This window comes from Capsicum annuum, chromosome 10, assembly GCF_002878395.1.
Source record: "Capsicum annuum cultivar UCD-10X-F1 chromosome 10, UCD10Xv1.1, whole genome shotgun sequence".
Classification (NCBI taxonomy): Eukaryota; Viridiplantae; Streptophyta; class Magnoliopsida; order Solanales; family Solanaceae; genus Capsicum; species Capsicum annuum.
Window position 1 is genome coordinate 210,274,530 of NC_061120.1, and position 15,226 is coordinate 210,289,755.

General features: G+C 32.8%; 1 protein-coding gene across 6 annotated transcripts in view; it reads right to left on the reverse strand.

Moving 5' to 3' along the window:
- Positions 1-5,776: 5,776 nt before the first annotated feature.
- The window catches only part of LOC107843689 (serine/threonine-protein phosphatase 7 long form homolog), a 43,409-nt gene continuing 33,959 nt past the window's right edge, over positions 5,777-15,226 (reverse strand). The window contains exons 2-6 of one of the 6 annotated variants that reach the window (XM_047397307.1): positions 9,259-9,725; positions 8,937-9,124; positions 8,415-8,855; positions 7,291-8,275; positions 5,777-6,119 (exon numbers count right to left, since the gene is read on the reverse strand). In XM_047397307.1, the coding sequence (XP_047253263.1) occupies positions 8,063-8,275; positions 8,415-8,855; positions 8,937-8,951 (669 nt within the window). In that variant the 5' untranslated portion in view covers positions 8,952-9,124; positions 9,259-9,725 and the 3' untranslated portion in view covers positions 5,777-6,119; positions 7,291-8,062. Of the gene's footprint in view, positions 6,120-7,290; positions 8,276-8,414; positions 8,856-8,936; positions 9,125-9,258; positions 10,049-15,226 lie in introns of all 6 variants that reach the window. The other 5 variants (XM_047397306.1, XM_047397305.1, XM_047397304.1 and 2 more) reach the window with 5 other exon arrangements.

The window sequence follows — 15,226 nt, forward strand, 5'->3', positions numbered from 1 at the left end:
TGGCCTTCTACCCTTGAGATGCAAGACAAAAATTGATGTTGAAATTTAGTATAGATTTCATAAACAAATGTTAATATCAAATCATAACTTGAAACTAGGGTTTCAACACCTATGTGCAAGTACATATTAAAAACAGGATTGAAATTCGCGAATTTATAGGGCCAGAAGTTGAATGCGTACATTGTGCGCATATTTATATCAATGACTACAATATGTTTTCAAAATAGTCATTGTAACTATAGATAAAGAGAACATAAAACATTTATTATTTATTAAAAGAGGATTTAATAAATAAATTTATAGTCGATTTTAAAAGTCTAAATATTAAAAAAATTAACATAAAAGTGAACTATTATTTACATACATAGTTCAAATAAGAAAAATATCTTGACCGGGTAAATTCCTAATATTAGGACGTCTGACATAATTCAAATAAAAACCATACAATAATAAAAAATGAAGTTGATTTTATAATCTTAAATATTAAGACTACAATTAAATTACAAATTTCTCTAATATGTCTTTCTTTTGGAAGGTTAAAAAGTTGCTAGCATATGGTGTTAGAAGTTTCGTACTTCTGTAATAGTAATACAAGATAATACCCCTTTCTTTAAATGTAGGTAAAGGGGAATGAAAGAAAGGGTAAAAAGGTCATTAAATGGATATTTTATATTTTTCAAAAAAATTTTATTAAAAAAAAATTCACATAAGCAAAAAATAGTTTGAAAAATAATAAAATGAGTTGGGTGACTTTCTGAGTAAAATATAAAGCTGAGTGATTTTCTAGTAAAGTTCAAAGTTAAGTGACTTTTTGGGATAAAAGTCTAAAGTCGAGTGACTGTTTAAGTTATTAACTCTTTGTTCTTGTTCCTCATTAAAGGTCAAGTTTGGGGGTGGGGTTATGTACATGAGGGGGTGGTCTAAATGGGTTGATAAGTTAAAGTCTTTATACCAAGAAACATGGAAAAAAGCTGGAATCTTTGAAGCTATTTTAGCTTCAACATTCAAGATTCATCTTCATAATGATTTGATTATCACGTTTGCTGAGAGATGGTGTGTGGAGACTAATACGTTCATTTTTCCATGGGAGAATCAACTGTTACTTTGGAAGATATGGTAGTTTTGGGTAGTTTCTCTGTTTTAGGCCGTAGTGTGTTGAAACCTGTTAAGAACAAAGAGTCTGTTCAAATGGAAAGAAGTCTTGGGGAACTTTGTAAAGTTGTTAGAGCGCATAAACCATGTGTTTATCACCATGCCTGGATGGAGTATTTTGAAGAAAAAGGTTGTAGTGATCATATGGAGCATGTTGCAGTTTTGACCCTTTGGTTGTCCAGGTTTATGTTTCCCCCTAACGGTTTTCAGAAACTTGGACCGAAATAAGTCATTTTTTGAATCAATTCATCAAAGTAATTTGTTTTTTGAAAATTTTACAAAACTAGTATAAACGTTGTTCCCAATAACGTTTTATGTTTTAAAAAGGTTAACGGCTCAAACGGAATTGGCGTTAGACGTTAGAATATAAAACGTTACTCACGGTAACGTTTTGACATAAAACGTTACTCTCGGTAACGTTGTAGACATAAGACGTTACCGCCAGTAACGTTTCTCTGTAGCTCTGCCACCCAAGAATCTCTGTACAAATCTGACATTAAATACGTTATCACCAATAACGTTTTAGCTATAAAACGTTACTCCGAATAACAATTCCATCAAATCAACCCAGCAAATTTTTTGACCGAAATTTTTCCTTGAAATCGTAATCACTAGTCACATTTTTAGTTAAAAACGTTACTGTGAGTAACGTTTCTAGCGAATCAAATCACAGACCTGCAAAGTTTTAAGACAACAGATTATATAAGTGACGGTATGTATAGAATGTTCAAACACATTTTTACAATTCTAACCAAAGCTTTTGCTTATGTGCTTTATTCTAGGAACGACATTTACAAAGTTTTAATAGGTATGGCTAGCCAATATTTTGTAATGCATTAAAATTATTTTGATGTTTTAATAATTATAATACATATCTTATTTTTGTGTATAGCAGAAAAATGGCTAATTTTGAAGAAAATGTGATGGTTGCTTTGTATTGAGGTGGTGAAATAATTTCTGAAATGAGCGGATTTAGATACAGCGAAGGTGCTAGAATGATTGTTAGCATGTCTATTTCAACTAGCTACGTTGAACTAGTTGCAATGTTGCATGAAAAAGTGAGGACAAACAGTGGAAATATTCAAATGGATATTTCTAGAAAATATCCATGCTCATTTCAAGGTAACATTACAAGGTTTATTGAATTTAAAATAGAGAATGACCAGTCTTTGCTACAATTTCTTGTCATTCCTCAAAAAAATTTGAATAAAATTGATATAAATCTTTTGGAGATGTATGTAAAGACTAGACCAACAAATCATGATAATCTATTTCAAATGAATGGTCAGCATGGTTATCATATGAATTTATTAGCTCAAAATTATGGATTTGCCAAGTAGTCAAGGACACATTGAAAGTGGCCACAGACAATATGAGATCAGGTGGGTGATCTTTACTTTTTTTGAAACTATAAGAAATCTTATGCATCACTACTTCACTAATTCATTATTATTTTTTTTTCGCAGAGAAGATGAGGATAACTTTGATTTGTGTAATGATGCACATGCTCAAATTTGTGATGAAAGTTCGCCGGAAGATGAACCTTCAGAAGATGATGGAGAAAGTGAAACCTTAGAAAGTGAATTTGATGAAGATACCAATGATAGTGAAGATTTACCTCAAAATGATATTGGTGTAAATCTTCATAATCAATTTGGTCAAAGTGTGTCTGAAATGCAAAATCATGATATACCCTACTTTACAACATTAGAGAATGAAGAAGATATTTTTATCTCTACCCGTGAATCTGAGATGAATTGTTGTTCCGTTTGGTCTGATGATGGCAAAAAAGATTTTAAAAAATTGTGTTTTAGCAGCAAAGATAGATTGAAACAGGCTGTGACAATTTGGAGTTTGCGCAAAAATAAAGAATTCATAGTTGTAACATCAAGCAAGAAACTATGGATTATCAGATGCAGGTTTCATGAATCATTAGGTTGTCGATGGTTTCTTCGAGGCCGAAAGGTTGGAGGTAGCCTTTGGAAGATAGGAAAGTATTTTGATAATCATAGATGTGAGATTGAAGGGCTTACTACAGGTCACGCTAACCTAGATACCAATTTAATTGCATCTTTATTTCAAAATCAAATACGTAAAAATCCCAAATTGTTGGTAGTAGATGTCATTTCTAAGGTTCATGAGATATTTGGTCATCAAGTAACATATAGGAAAGCATGGCTTGGACGTCAACGAGCATTTAAATTGGTTTATGGTGATTTTCAGAAATCATTTAGTGAGCTTCCTAAGTTTTTTGTAGCTTTTCAACACTTTAACCATTGAACAATTGTAGAATGGAAACACGAAGAGTCAATGAGTTCGTTAGAGGTAAAAACGTTTAAACTTGTATTTTGGGCTTTCAAGCCATTCATTGATGGATTTCAAACTTGTCGTCCAGTTATTTCAATAGATGGAACCCATTTGAATGGTAAATATGAGATAAAATTATTAATTGCTATTCAAATTGATGGAAATGATAACATTCTTCCTCTAGCATTTGCTATTGTTGACAGGGAATCAAAAGAGGCATGGAAATGGTTTTTTAGAAAACTAAGCGCACATGTAATAAAGGATAGAGAAGATGTATGTATTATCTCTGATAGGGTAAAATGAATCTTAGCTAGTTTATCAGAGTTGTGGCAATTCCAGGAGCCTCGGACCTTTCATCGATTTTGCGTAATACATCTTAAGAGTAACTTTCAATCTTATTTTTCAAACAGGAATCTCAGTGATCTGATGTGGAATGCTGCATCGGCTCATCAAGTAAGGAAGTTTGAAGCTTTGATGTGGGAAATCAGGGAAGAAAACGAAGAAGCATATGAATATCTCATGCAATTTCCACTGGACAAATGGACGATTAGCCATGATGATGGAAAAAGATGGGGAGTGTTGACAACAAATCTTTTAGAGTCTTTCAACGGCCTCCTAAAGAAAGCTCGAGGATTGCCTGTCACTGCCATGGTGAGACTTTCATTGGAACAAACAGTTGAACGGTATACCCGTAGATCTCAAATAGCGCACCAACTTGTAGAGAAAAAGGAACTATGGACAAGCAGGTTCAAAGTAAAGTGGGAGAAGAACTACGAAAGTTCAAAAAGACACTTTGTTTTTGATTGGAATATATCCATTGGGATATATGAGGTTAGATCTATTCAAGTTGATGGTACTGGTGGTAATCCTCATCGTGTTTCACTAAATGATAAAAAATATGATTGTGGAAAATGGGCTAATTTGCACTTTCCGTGTTCACATGTCATGAAGGTTACTAAAATAATGGAAGGGCTAGCTAGAAATTTTGTTAGCGAGCATTTCACAACAGAGAATTATGTTGCTACATATTCTGGGTCATTCTCACCAGTTGGGCACGAGGTATATTGGCCATCTCCAACTTTTATAATGAGAAGTAATGAATTCTATCGTCGTCCTAATCGACAAAGGACAACTAGAGTACCTAATGAGATGGATCGTGGTCCTGCAGTATATGGGCGAGCTTGCGGGTTGTGTAGATAGACCGATGTCCAACTCGTAATCAAACTTAAGTGGGTACTCTTAAAATTTCTAATCGTTTTAAGTCTAATGAATTCTGTTTTGTGGATTATTTCTAAGTCTAATAATTGTTTCATGAATTAATTGGGTAGAAATCTTGTACCAACATTCCATGGGATAATCTTCACAACAGCTGGATTTCAATTTCAACTAACACCATATCAATTTTAAATTCAAAAAAGGAAACTATTTTTTTTTAAAAAAAAAAAGAGAGTAAATTGTAACGAAGTTTATGTTTCTATAATTATTACTAGTAATAAAAAGAACATGAAAGCTAGTGGTTATGATGTCAAGTAATTTTCAAGGAATAATGTTTGTTTGTTGATCAAAGTTGTTAAAATTAGAAAATTGAATTGATTGCTTCTAAGTATCGTTTGGTGGTCTTAATGAAAACAAAGTTCAAATTGTTACAAATGAGACATTTCAAGATCTAAAGAAAAAGTTGTAAAAATTGTACAGCACACACCTCCATATTGTTCCTTAAGAAAAGTTAATATGTAAAATTACACCAAGGCAGTGTATAAAAGTAAGGAAACACATTAACTAAAATTCCACAAGATCCATGCAGCTATCTATAAAATGAAGATCTTGTTTTTATCAAATATAAATGAGAAACTTTTAACCCCCAAAGGAGCTTTCCACACCCTGAAAATTCTAAAATTTCTCTTCACATCAACCAAGAAATTACAAAAGAGAAAAATTTGACAACCTTTTCTTTCTTGTTCAACCTTTTTCATCCTCCAACTCGCTACAATTTTTACCATCACTTCAGTAATACCTACAGCATTAGGGGTGTCAAATGGGCGGGTTGGGTTGAGATTGAAAATATGAAATGGGTTGAATTAAATATTGGGTTGGGTCATGACCCGCCCAAATTTATTTCGGGTTGAAATGGGTTGGGTTGAGACGGGTAAAATATCGGGTTGGATCTTGACCCGCCCAATAATTGTTATAATGAATTTTTTGGTTTGGATCCAGGATAACAAGGCAAAGGAGCTTAATTAATGCTTTTGATCTCCTTGACAGCCACATAACTTATTGGATGTTAATGCTAAGCAATTGTATATATACAATGAGGTCATACTCATCCTATCACACAGTTTCCATGTTAATAAATCGAACTTAATATGCATACAATAATTATTTTGTGGCTACAGCTTAGCATAAGTCTTAAGTCATAACTCAAGTCTCAAATGTTTATGATGCTGCTTCTCAGCGTTAATAAGATGTACAACATTCCAAAAACTTTCAACTCGAAAAACATACAACTAGTAGTAGGAATTGTAGTATCAAATACATCATAACAGTTAATCCACACCGTTCCAGCTCTCAGTCCTCGAGTCAAGCCAACACCTTCAATAATGTAGCAGCATTGAAATGGGTTGGATCATCTACGAAGAACGTCTCCTGCAAACTGTCCTAAACTGAAATATAGAGAAATATAATTCGGTTATATCACCTTATGAACGACTAATGAGTTAATATAAATTCCTGTGAATTTTCCATAGTAGAACCTTGTGTCTACAGCAGCAACAGTTCTACAGCAGTGTAATAACAACCAGGCAATAATACAACAACGAGGAAGAAGAGTATGATACACTGCCATCAACGTTTGGTTGTTGACAACGCAAAGGCCTAAAGAAAAGTGTCAAAACTAGAAAAGAACCAAGAATGCCTATTCTCATTTGTAGATAAGACTTCAACTGCCAATCTCAGAATGAAAAAGACAGAAACAAAACCTTCCAACAACTCCAAAATCTCCCCTTTTTCAGAATTTTACCAATATTTTTTACTCAAAAAGTTGTTCTACCTTCCAACAATCAGTAAAACAAACACTTTTAGGACAACCCCACAAAGCCAAAAGTTCAATAAGAGTACACCATTGGCTAAAATTGAATAAAAATCAAATCTTTCTATGACAATGAGAAATATAAGACTTCAACTATAAATCAGCAAGAATTAGCAAACCAATCACTTTCAGCAAAAGTACTGTGCACATTGCCTGTGATCTTTTCTGGAAACTCTCTTCACATAGTTAAGTCTCATTCTAACATCACCTATCCAGGTTTCACTATATACAACTTTCTACCAGTAATACATATATAATAGAGATGTTCCTAGTAAGCAATTTTTAGCACCTATTGCAACCAGCCACAAATATATGGCACTATGGCCAATTCTCAGAGACAACAAGAGAAGCGAAATAGCGTCACAGGAAGAAAGAATTAAGTATATTCCTGCACACATTCACCCACAAATGTCTGCTGCTAGTTTTTTACTTAAAACAAGATACTAACAAAAAAAAAAAGAAAAAGGAAAGAGTCAGATGCAATGACAGCTCAAAGACAATCTAAACCTTAAAAGGACAATGAAAAGTGAACTAATAACTCGCATACACCACAACTCAAGATTAGTTTATGCATCTAAACCAAATCGCATACACCACTAAAGAATAGAAACCAAAACCCTTAAAAAGGACGACAAATGCTATAAAAAAAGATACTAACAACTTTCCAACAACTAAGCACAATAAAAAGTAAACTTAAAACAAGAAAGCAAAATAACTTAAAGAGAGAACAGGTATTCATGTATTACCAAGTTATGACTAGACCATGTTCAAGGGAATGGAAGAAGGAAGAGTCCAACATAATTCCATTACTCTTTGCCTTTTTTTGTTTTGCCTTTTTTCTGTTTGGCTTTTTTCTTTTCGGCGTGCTGGTAAGCATAGTGACTCCCTGTCAAGCAAAGGTCGATTTTCAACTGTTCAGCTAAAATAGTGCAGTTAAGTTGAAAAAAAAAATAACATAATCACAAAAAAAATACCAGTCCCACAAAGCTTAGCAATAATTGTACGCTTCTCTTTCTTTGATAGTTTATCATGCTGAATAGTCATATCACAACCTTTACTTTCATCCTCCGGATCATTACCATTCACTTCATTGTTGGCATCATCCAACTCATTATCTTCCATCTCAATGTTCAAGTTCTCTAAATTATTAGTGGCATCGGGGATATCAATAGACATTGGCACAGGCGATGAGGTGAAGTTTGGGGCATTCTCAAAATGTTAAGGCTGATAACTACCAAATTTATTATCAAGTGATGAAAGACTTGGATACCTTGATATCTGTGGAGTCTGTGGAGTCATGTATGGCACAATCTTTGGATGTTGATATATCATACCTGATGCCTGAGTGAATTCCTGAGTACAACCCATTGAAGTGGAACCAAAATCATGATTAGTTGTTGCTTGATCATCTTCTGAACTTATTTGTGCATTTTGCGTTGCTTCATCCATTTCATTCATTTTAACAGGCACTTGGTCTCTCGCAATAACATATTCTCTTCTTCCAGCAACACCGCCTTTTCATCGCCTATGAATATGGGGACGTAACTGATCAGGTTGCACCTCATCTCTTCTATAATCGGCTGATACATGAATCTTGTCGGCCTCGTGGACATTTCTCAAACAATCAGAACTTTGATCCCGCACCATCTTTCTAAACATGTATAAGTCCTCATACAATGGCGTATCTCCAAGTGATTTAGCTTTATCAACCATCGAATGAATATGACATGCCTGTGAATTAAAGTAAAAATTATTTAACTGTACAAGCATTAAAAAGATTCAAGAAAAGCTAAGTTCCTACTTTGGAGGTTCTGATTATTATTAATATATATTAGATAAAGAAAAATCAGACAAGCAAAGTTCTACTTACCATTGTTTCATATGCAGTTGAATTAGGCACATAACCTTGTTTGCATTGAGGACAGGGATTAGGATTACCAATGAGAAGACGAGTAATACGTCTGAACCAAATAAGGTAGGGGTCGTCATACCGAAGTGACCCATGATTGACTAGTGCATTACAGATATATTGTTCTCGCTCGTTCCAAAAAGGTAACCATTGTGCATGTTCTAACTCCCAATTTGTATTTGGCCTTCCCCGACGATCATGACGAAAGTGGGTGGAATCAAATAGAAATGGAGTTGGAATCACCTGTTGCAATCCAAATTGCCTCATCACTCTATCAGGCCAGTGAACCTCTACCACATTCCAACAGAAGATTGGAACTCTAACACGCCACATGTCTCGTCCAGCGCGATAATAGTCAGGAAGACTCTCAATTAAATCATCAGTATATGGTTCCCAGATAAACTACATGAAAAAGGAAAAAGCAAATGAGTCTATATTTACAATTTACGTAAAATCAAAGATAAAAAATTATACACAATCTACCTGATCTTCTGTCATAGAGTCAAGTACATACCTATAAAATTTCAGCACATGCTTAGTAGTGTTAGTCCAACTAAAGTGTGCAAACCATCTAGTAGCATGTGGACCCCTACAGAATCAATAGGAAAAATATCTCCTGTACCTCTTTTTCCTACTAGCCTAAGGACAGTGATCCTCTCCCATGCCCAAACCTGATACATACATATATACATACATATATATATATATATATACATATATATATATATATACATATATATATATATATAAACTAAAATAAATATCAATAAATAATTTGTGCAATTATTAGAATTATTAGATATACCTGAAGTAGTGGTAGAAATTCGGCTATCTCATTTTGGATACTCTGTGAGGCTTTACAAAGAAAATGATACAAGTACGCTAAAGTTGCACTACCCCAACTATAAGACCCAATTGCATTGACTTCCTCGAGCATAGGCAGGTACATAAGCTTCAAATAAGAACCAGATGTATCTGCTATCATTATACCCGCAATCATCCAGAACATGTAACACCTAGCCTTCTGATTGAGTATTTCTTGAGTTGCCATGTCTGAAAATTGTGGCTCACATAACATGTGCGCTTTAAGCGCAGAGACCTTGAGGAAACTACTGCTAAAGTCCCGAAGAGATGGAACAAAACCTAATAATCTTTGACAAATGTTTTTCTAGTCACCAATAGTTCTCGTCGTCTCAATACCAAGTACCGGAGCACCATTCACGGGTAATCCATACAACCCCTCGATATCTTGCAAGGTGATAGTTGCTTCATCTGTTCTAAAGTGGAAAGTATGTGTTTCAGGATGCCAACGCTCAACTAATGAAGTGATCAAACTACGATCGATAGCAGGCCTATTACATCAATAAACACCATACAATCCAGATAATTTAATCACTTTTAAAACTCGTGGATGGATAGGATATTTTTCTATGAGCTTCCAAAAACTTCCATCACTCTTTCTCGTATTAAGAATCATATCAACACTTTCATCCCATATATCCCGTGACCTATGAGTAAGTTGTTGAGTTAATACAGACGGTTCAAGTGGCCCAGGATCCAGCTTATATGAACTACTACCAGACATATAAAAGTACCTATACATAAGTGAATATGTTCATTATAATGAACATATTAATCAGCCATAAAAAGGAAAAAATTGTTCTCTTAAGTATGAGCAAAGTCTACAAATATCCTTTCTCCTTTAAAAATATCCCAAAATTGAAAAGAATTTAAATCCATTTGTTCCGAAATCATAATTTAGAGCATAATTGAGTAAAATTTGAGAAATACAAAAGTTTAAAATAGAGAGTCAAGTTGAGTCTAGAAAAATAGAGAGTAGATTCATACCAAAAACACCCTTTCTATGACGTTGAGCCTAGGCTTCCGCAATCCAAAACACAGCTGAACCAACAATTACTTAGATGATGGAGTAGCCAGAGGCATCGAAAGAGATGAGATGGATTAGCTAGAGGCGTCGAAAGACACACAACAAATTTTTCTTCTTCTTCGAATTAGGGCAGTGGCAAAGAGACAAGAGAATTTTCTTTTCTTTTCAGAATTAGGGCAATGGTTGCCCCTAAAATAATTAGGCATTTGATTTTTATTTGGTTGGAAAATTTTACTCATAGTAACGAATTACTTATAACACGTTATTAAAAGTAACATTTTATGGTCCGTTAAAAGTCAAACACCGTCAGTTTTTACTCTTGTATTTTTTAATAAAATAATAAAGTAATACATTACAGGAAAGTACGTTTATACTAGTTTTGTAAAATTTTAAAAAAACATATTATTTTGGTGAATTGGTTCAAAAAATGGCTTATTTTGGTAAAAAATTCCGGTTTTGCAGAATGTGCACCAAGTTGTTATCCTATTGCAATTCATCTTTCTCAAGGTAACTTGTAACACCCAACATTTTTCGGGCTAAAATTCAAACCGTCGTTTCTACGCGTATAGACCCGAACCCAAGGATTCCTTATTAATATATATGTGATGATCAATTCTATAGTGTGGGAATACCTTTGAATAGTAATTGAGGTCACACATATCTCCTAACTCAAAGACGAGTTGAGAACGATTCTATCGATTAAGTTTTAGTGAACGTTTCAGCTTGGGTCAAATTTCAATGAACGTTACTCTTTGTACATGATGAGTTACATGGCATACTATATACGAAAATAAAGATATTTGAGTCCTCTTTCTAACGCAGTTGGTTTCATCTTAATTTGATATCGGAGTGAAAAGTTAGGCTCTTTTTACCTCAGGATGTCCGTCTTTCCTCAAGGTGACGATTTGAGGTGATAAGTCATCAACTAAGTGACGACTTATCAGCCAAATCATCAGCCTTTAACAAGAATGTCATCAACTTTAGCTACAAAGTGACGACTTGAGGTGATAAGTCATTAACTAAGTACGACTTATCAATCAAGTCGTCACCCATAACCATCCCATTTAGAGAAGTGAAGACTTGAGTTGATAAGCCATCAACTAGTTGATAAGTTATCAACTCAAGTCATCAACTGAAAATTTTTGCAACTTGTACGTGCTTTTCCTAGGTCTATTTTTGTATTTTCCTCACCCCAAACTTCTCCCACACGATTTCAATCATCCAAAATACGTTATAATCAATCTTTTGTCAGTTTTAAAACATATCAAATCCTCCCCACTCTCAAGAACAAGGAGAAATTAGGGTTTCCTTCAAGGAAAGAATTCAAGTCTTTCAATCCAAGATTTTCCAAGAAAAGTGTCAAGATTAGGGTTCTATTCTTCAACTTAGGAACATAAGGTATGTGGGATTTTTCCTAAACTACATGGGCATGGTGAAATCATTTTAATAATGTTTTGAATGTTGAGAAATCATGCATTCATGGAGGGTCTTGAATTATATTAAAAATTTAGCATGCATTGTGGACTCTTTCAATGATATTATGTTTTGGTCTTGAGGCCTTCCCTTAAATCTTGATTTTCTCGTGTATATGTATATATGTGATTTTCAGTTTTGAAATATGAATGAATAATGAATTTTCCGTCTCCTATTTCGTTACTCCTTGAATTATAAATTATGGGTTACTAAATTGCATGTCTTAAAGTATGAGTCAAGAGCTTTACTATCTTATATTAAGGGTGTTAAGTGGGCCGGGCTGGGTCAACTCGAAACCGACCCATTAAATTTAGTCGGGTTGTGGGCTGGGCCGGGTTTGGGTTGTGGTTAAGTGGGATGGGTCGGGTACGGGTTCAACAGTAAAAATTTTAAAAATAACCCTAACCCGGCCCACTTAACCCAACCAGGTCAAACCCACCTAAGCCCGGTCAAATCCGGTTAAAAATCCAGTCAAACCAGGTCAAAAATAAAAAAAAGTTTTTTTCAATATACACTGTATATGCCCACCTATATGCATTTTAAATACGTTAAACAATATATATACACTATATCTATAGTATAAACTACATTAGAATTTAAAAAATATATACAACTATACACAATTACACATATATACGTAACATTCAATATATACGAATATACATACAACTTTAAATAAAACATATACTATAATATATATATATATATATACTACAATATATATAATTATATATATAGTTATATACTAATAACTAATTTATAAAATATATACACATGTATACACTAAATATGTACGTCTATAAAAGATATATATACATATATACGCACCATTCAATATATATGTACTACTTTAAATAAAACATATACTACAATATATATACATTACAATATATATATATATATATATATATATATATATACTAATTTATAAAATACATACACATGTATACGTTAAATATACATGTCTATAGAAGATATATACACATATATACACATCATTCAATATATATGTACTACTTTAAATAAAATATACTACAATATATATATATATATATAGTTATATACTAATTTATAAAATATATACACATGTATACGTTAAATAAACACGTCTATAGAAGATATATACATATATATATATGCACTATTCAATATATATGTACTACTTTAAATAAAACATATACTACAATATATATATATATATATATATATATATATATATATACAATTTATAAAACATATACACATGTATACATTAAATATACACATCTATAGAAGATATATACACAAATATACAAAACATATGCTACTTAATATAATAAATTAATAATACTTGATAGTAAATTAATAATATATTAAAAGTAAGCTTTTAATTTAAACTAGAAATTCAATTCAAATCATTAAATAAGAAAATTACAAAGTAAGGACTAAGGAGTGAATGAATGTTGAATTTTATTGATTGCGAAAAGATCCAAAATTTATAATTTATATGAATGAAAAATCTACAAATTATGCATCATTTTTTCCAACTCATTCATGTTAATATTAACGGGAACTTGCATATTGGACTAGATTCTGCTGAGTTCTCCAGTGAAGACATAGTTTTTTCAAGTTTCTGCTCGTTGTTCGGCTCTGGTTCGATTCCTTGATTTCTTCTTTCTGCTCTAATCCAATCTCTAAGGAAAACTAGAACATTCATTGCATTTCTTCCCAATGAGTGTTGGTTGTCTCCAAGTTGCTGTCGTGCCTGACTAAAAGCGCTCTCTAATGCAACGGTTGATATTGGAACATTCAAGATATCTCTAGCTAATCTTGAAAGCACAAGATATTGTGTTTCATTACTCCTTCACCAATCCAACATGTTGAACCATCGTCTGCGATCCTCTGGCAGCTACCAAAGATAATATTTAAGCTCTTTCCGATAAGTTGATGTGTAAGCTCTCTCATCAACACTATTCCAACAAGGTAAATCATAAAAGAAATCAGGAAAATCACTATGTGCCGGCCTTTTAAAAGATGATGGCTCCTCGGGTGGATGAGGAGCGACAGTTGTTGTGATATTTGTACGTACGGCTAAATCAACTAAATCAGCATAGTGATTATATAATTTTTCTATGTATTCATTCGGATCATCCATAGCCGTCCACAAATGTACTTATTTAGAATCATTGTTAGTATTTATTTGTAAGTTAGCATAAATAAGAGTACTAAAGTGGCACATAGTATTATATTTTATGCACGAATTTAGCATAGCACCAACCAAGTAAATAGGGGAAATCGAGAAAAAATATTTTTTAAATTTTGTAAACATGGCACCAACAGCTTCTTTATAACCTTCTTTATTTTTATATTCTTTGAGCAAACCAGAAATATCGGCTATATATGCCAAAATATTACAACAGTAGGATAATAAGCATCGAAAAATTCAATCGTAGCTATATAAATTTTTTTCTAAAAACTTAACAAGATCATTAATTACAACCCAATCAAAATCATGTAGCACGCAATCAGCAGAATCAGCAAATGGACCACAATATTGGTTAAAAGCTAGTGTAATAGGAATTCTATATTTATAACAAGTTTTTAAAAATCATACTTAGAATTTCATCTAATATCAATTTCCTCAAGCATCAATATCGGTGCAAGTCCATTTCTTGACATTTAACTTTAAATTCTCTAATTCTTTTTCTTTGATTATTTCCTTGAATAACACCAACAGTAAGACGGATTTTTTTCAATATAAAGCTCAAAAAACTCAAGACCATCTTTTACAATTAAATTATATATATGACATGCACACTTAATATGAAAAATTTCAGGTAACGGCGAAGATAGCTTAGATTTTAACTTTGTTATAGTGGTCTTGTTGTTAAAAGCATTATCAAAAGTAATACATAAGATTTAATTTTCGATACCATAAAATTTTGCAACTTTAACAATCGAATCAGCAATAAAATCTTCAGTATGTTTACGATCTTCATCATATAAAAAAGCAAGAATATGTTTTTGCATCACAAAATTACTACCCATCCAGTGACAAGTAACGGTTAAATTGTCATTTTTATTTACAGCACGACCAAGATCAGAAGTTAGGGACAATCTACATTGAATATTTTTTAACAATGTTGATAAATAAAAATAATATTGTGAAAGAAGTCTAAAAATATCAGATCGACAAGTACTTCTAGGAATACCATTAAACATAGGATTATAAATTGCTTGAATGTAATGTATAAAGGAATCAGAAGAAGGAAAACTAAAAGGCAAACAACCCACAACTACCATTTTAGTTATTTCTTCTCGGTCCCTCAATTTATTATACTTCTTCATTACCTGACCGGTTGCTGGGTCCATTCTAGTTTGCATTGGCCCACTAATATTCCCACCACCTCGTGCAATATTTAACTCTCTTTCA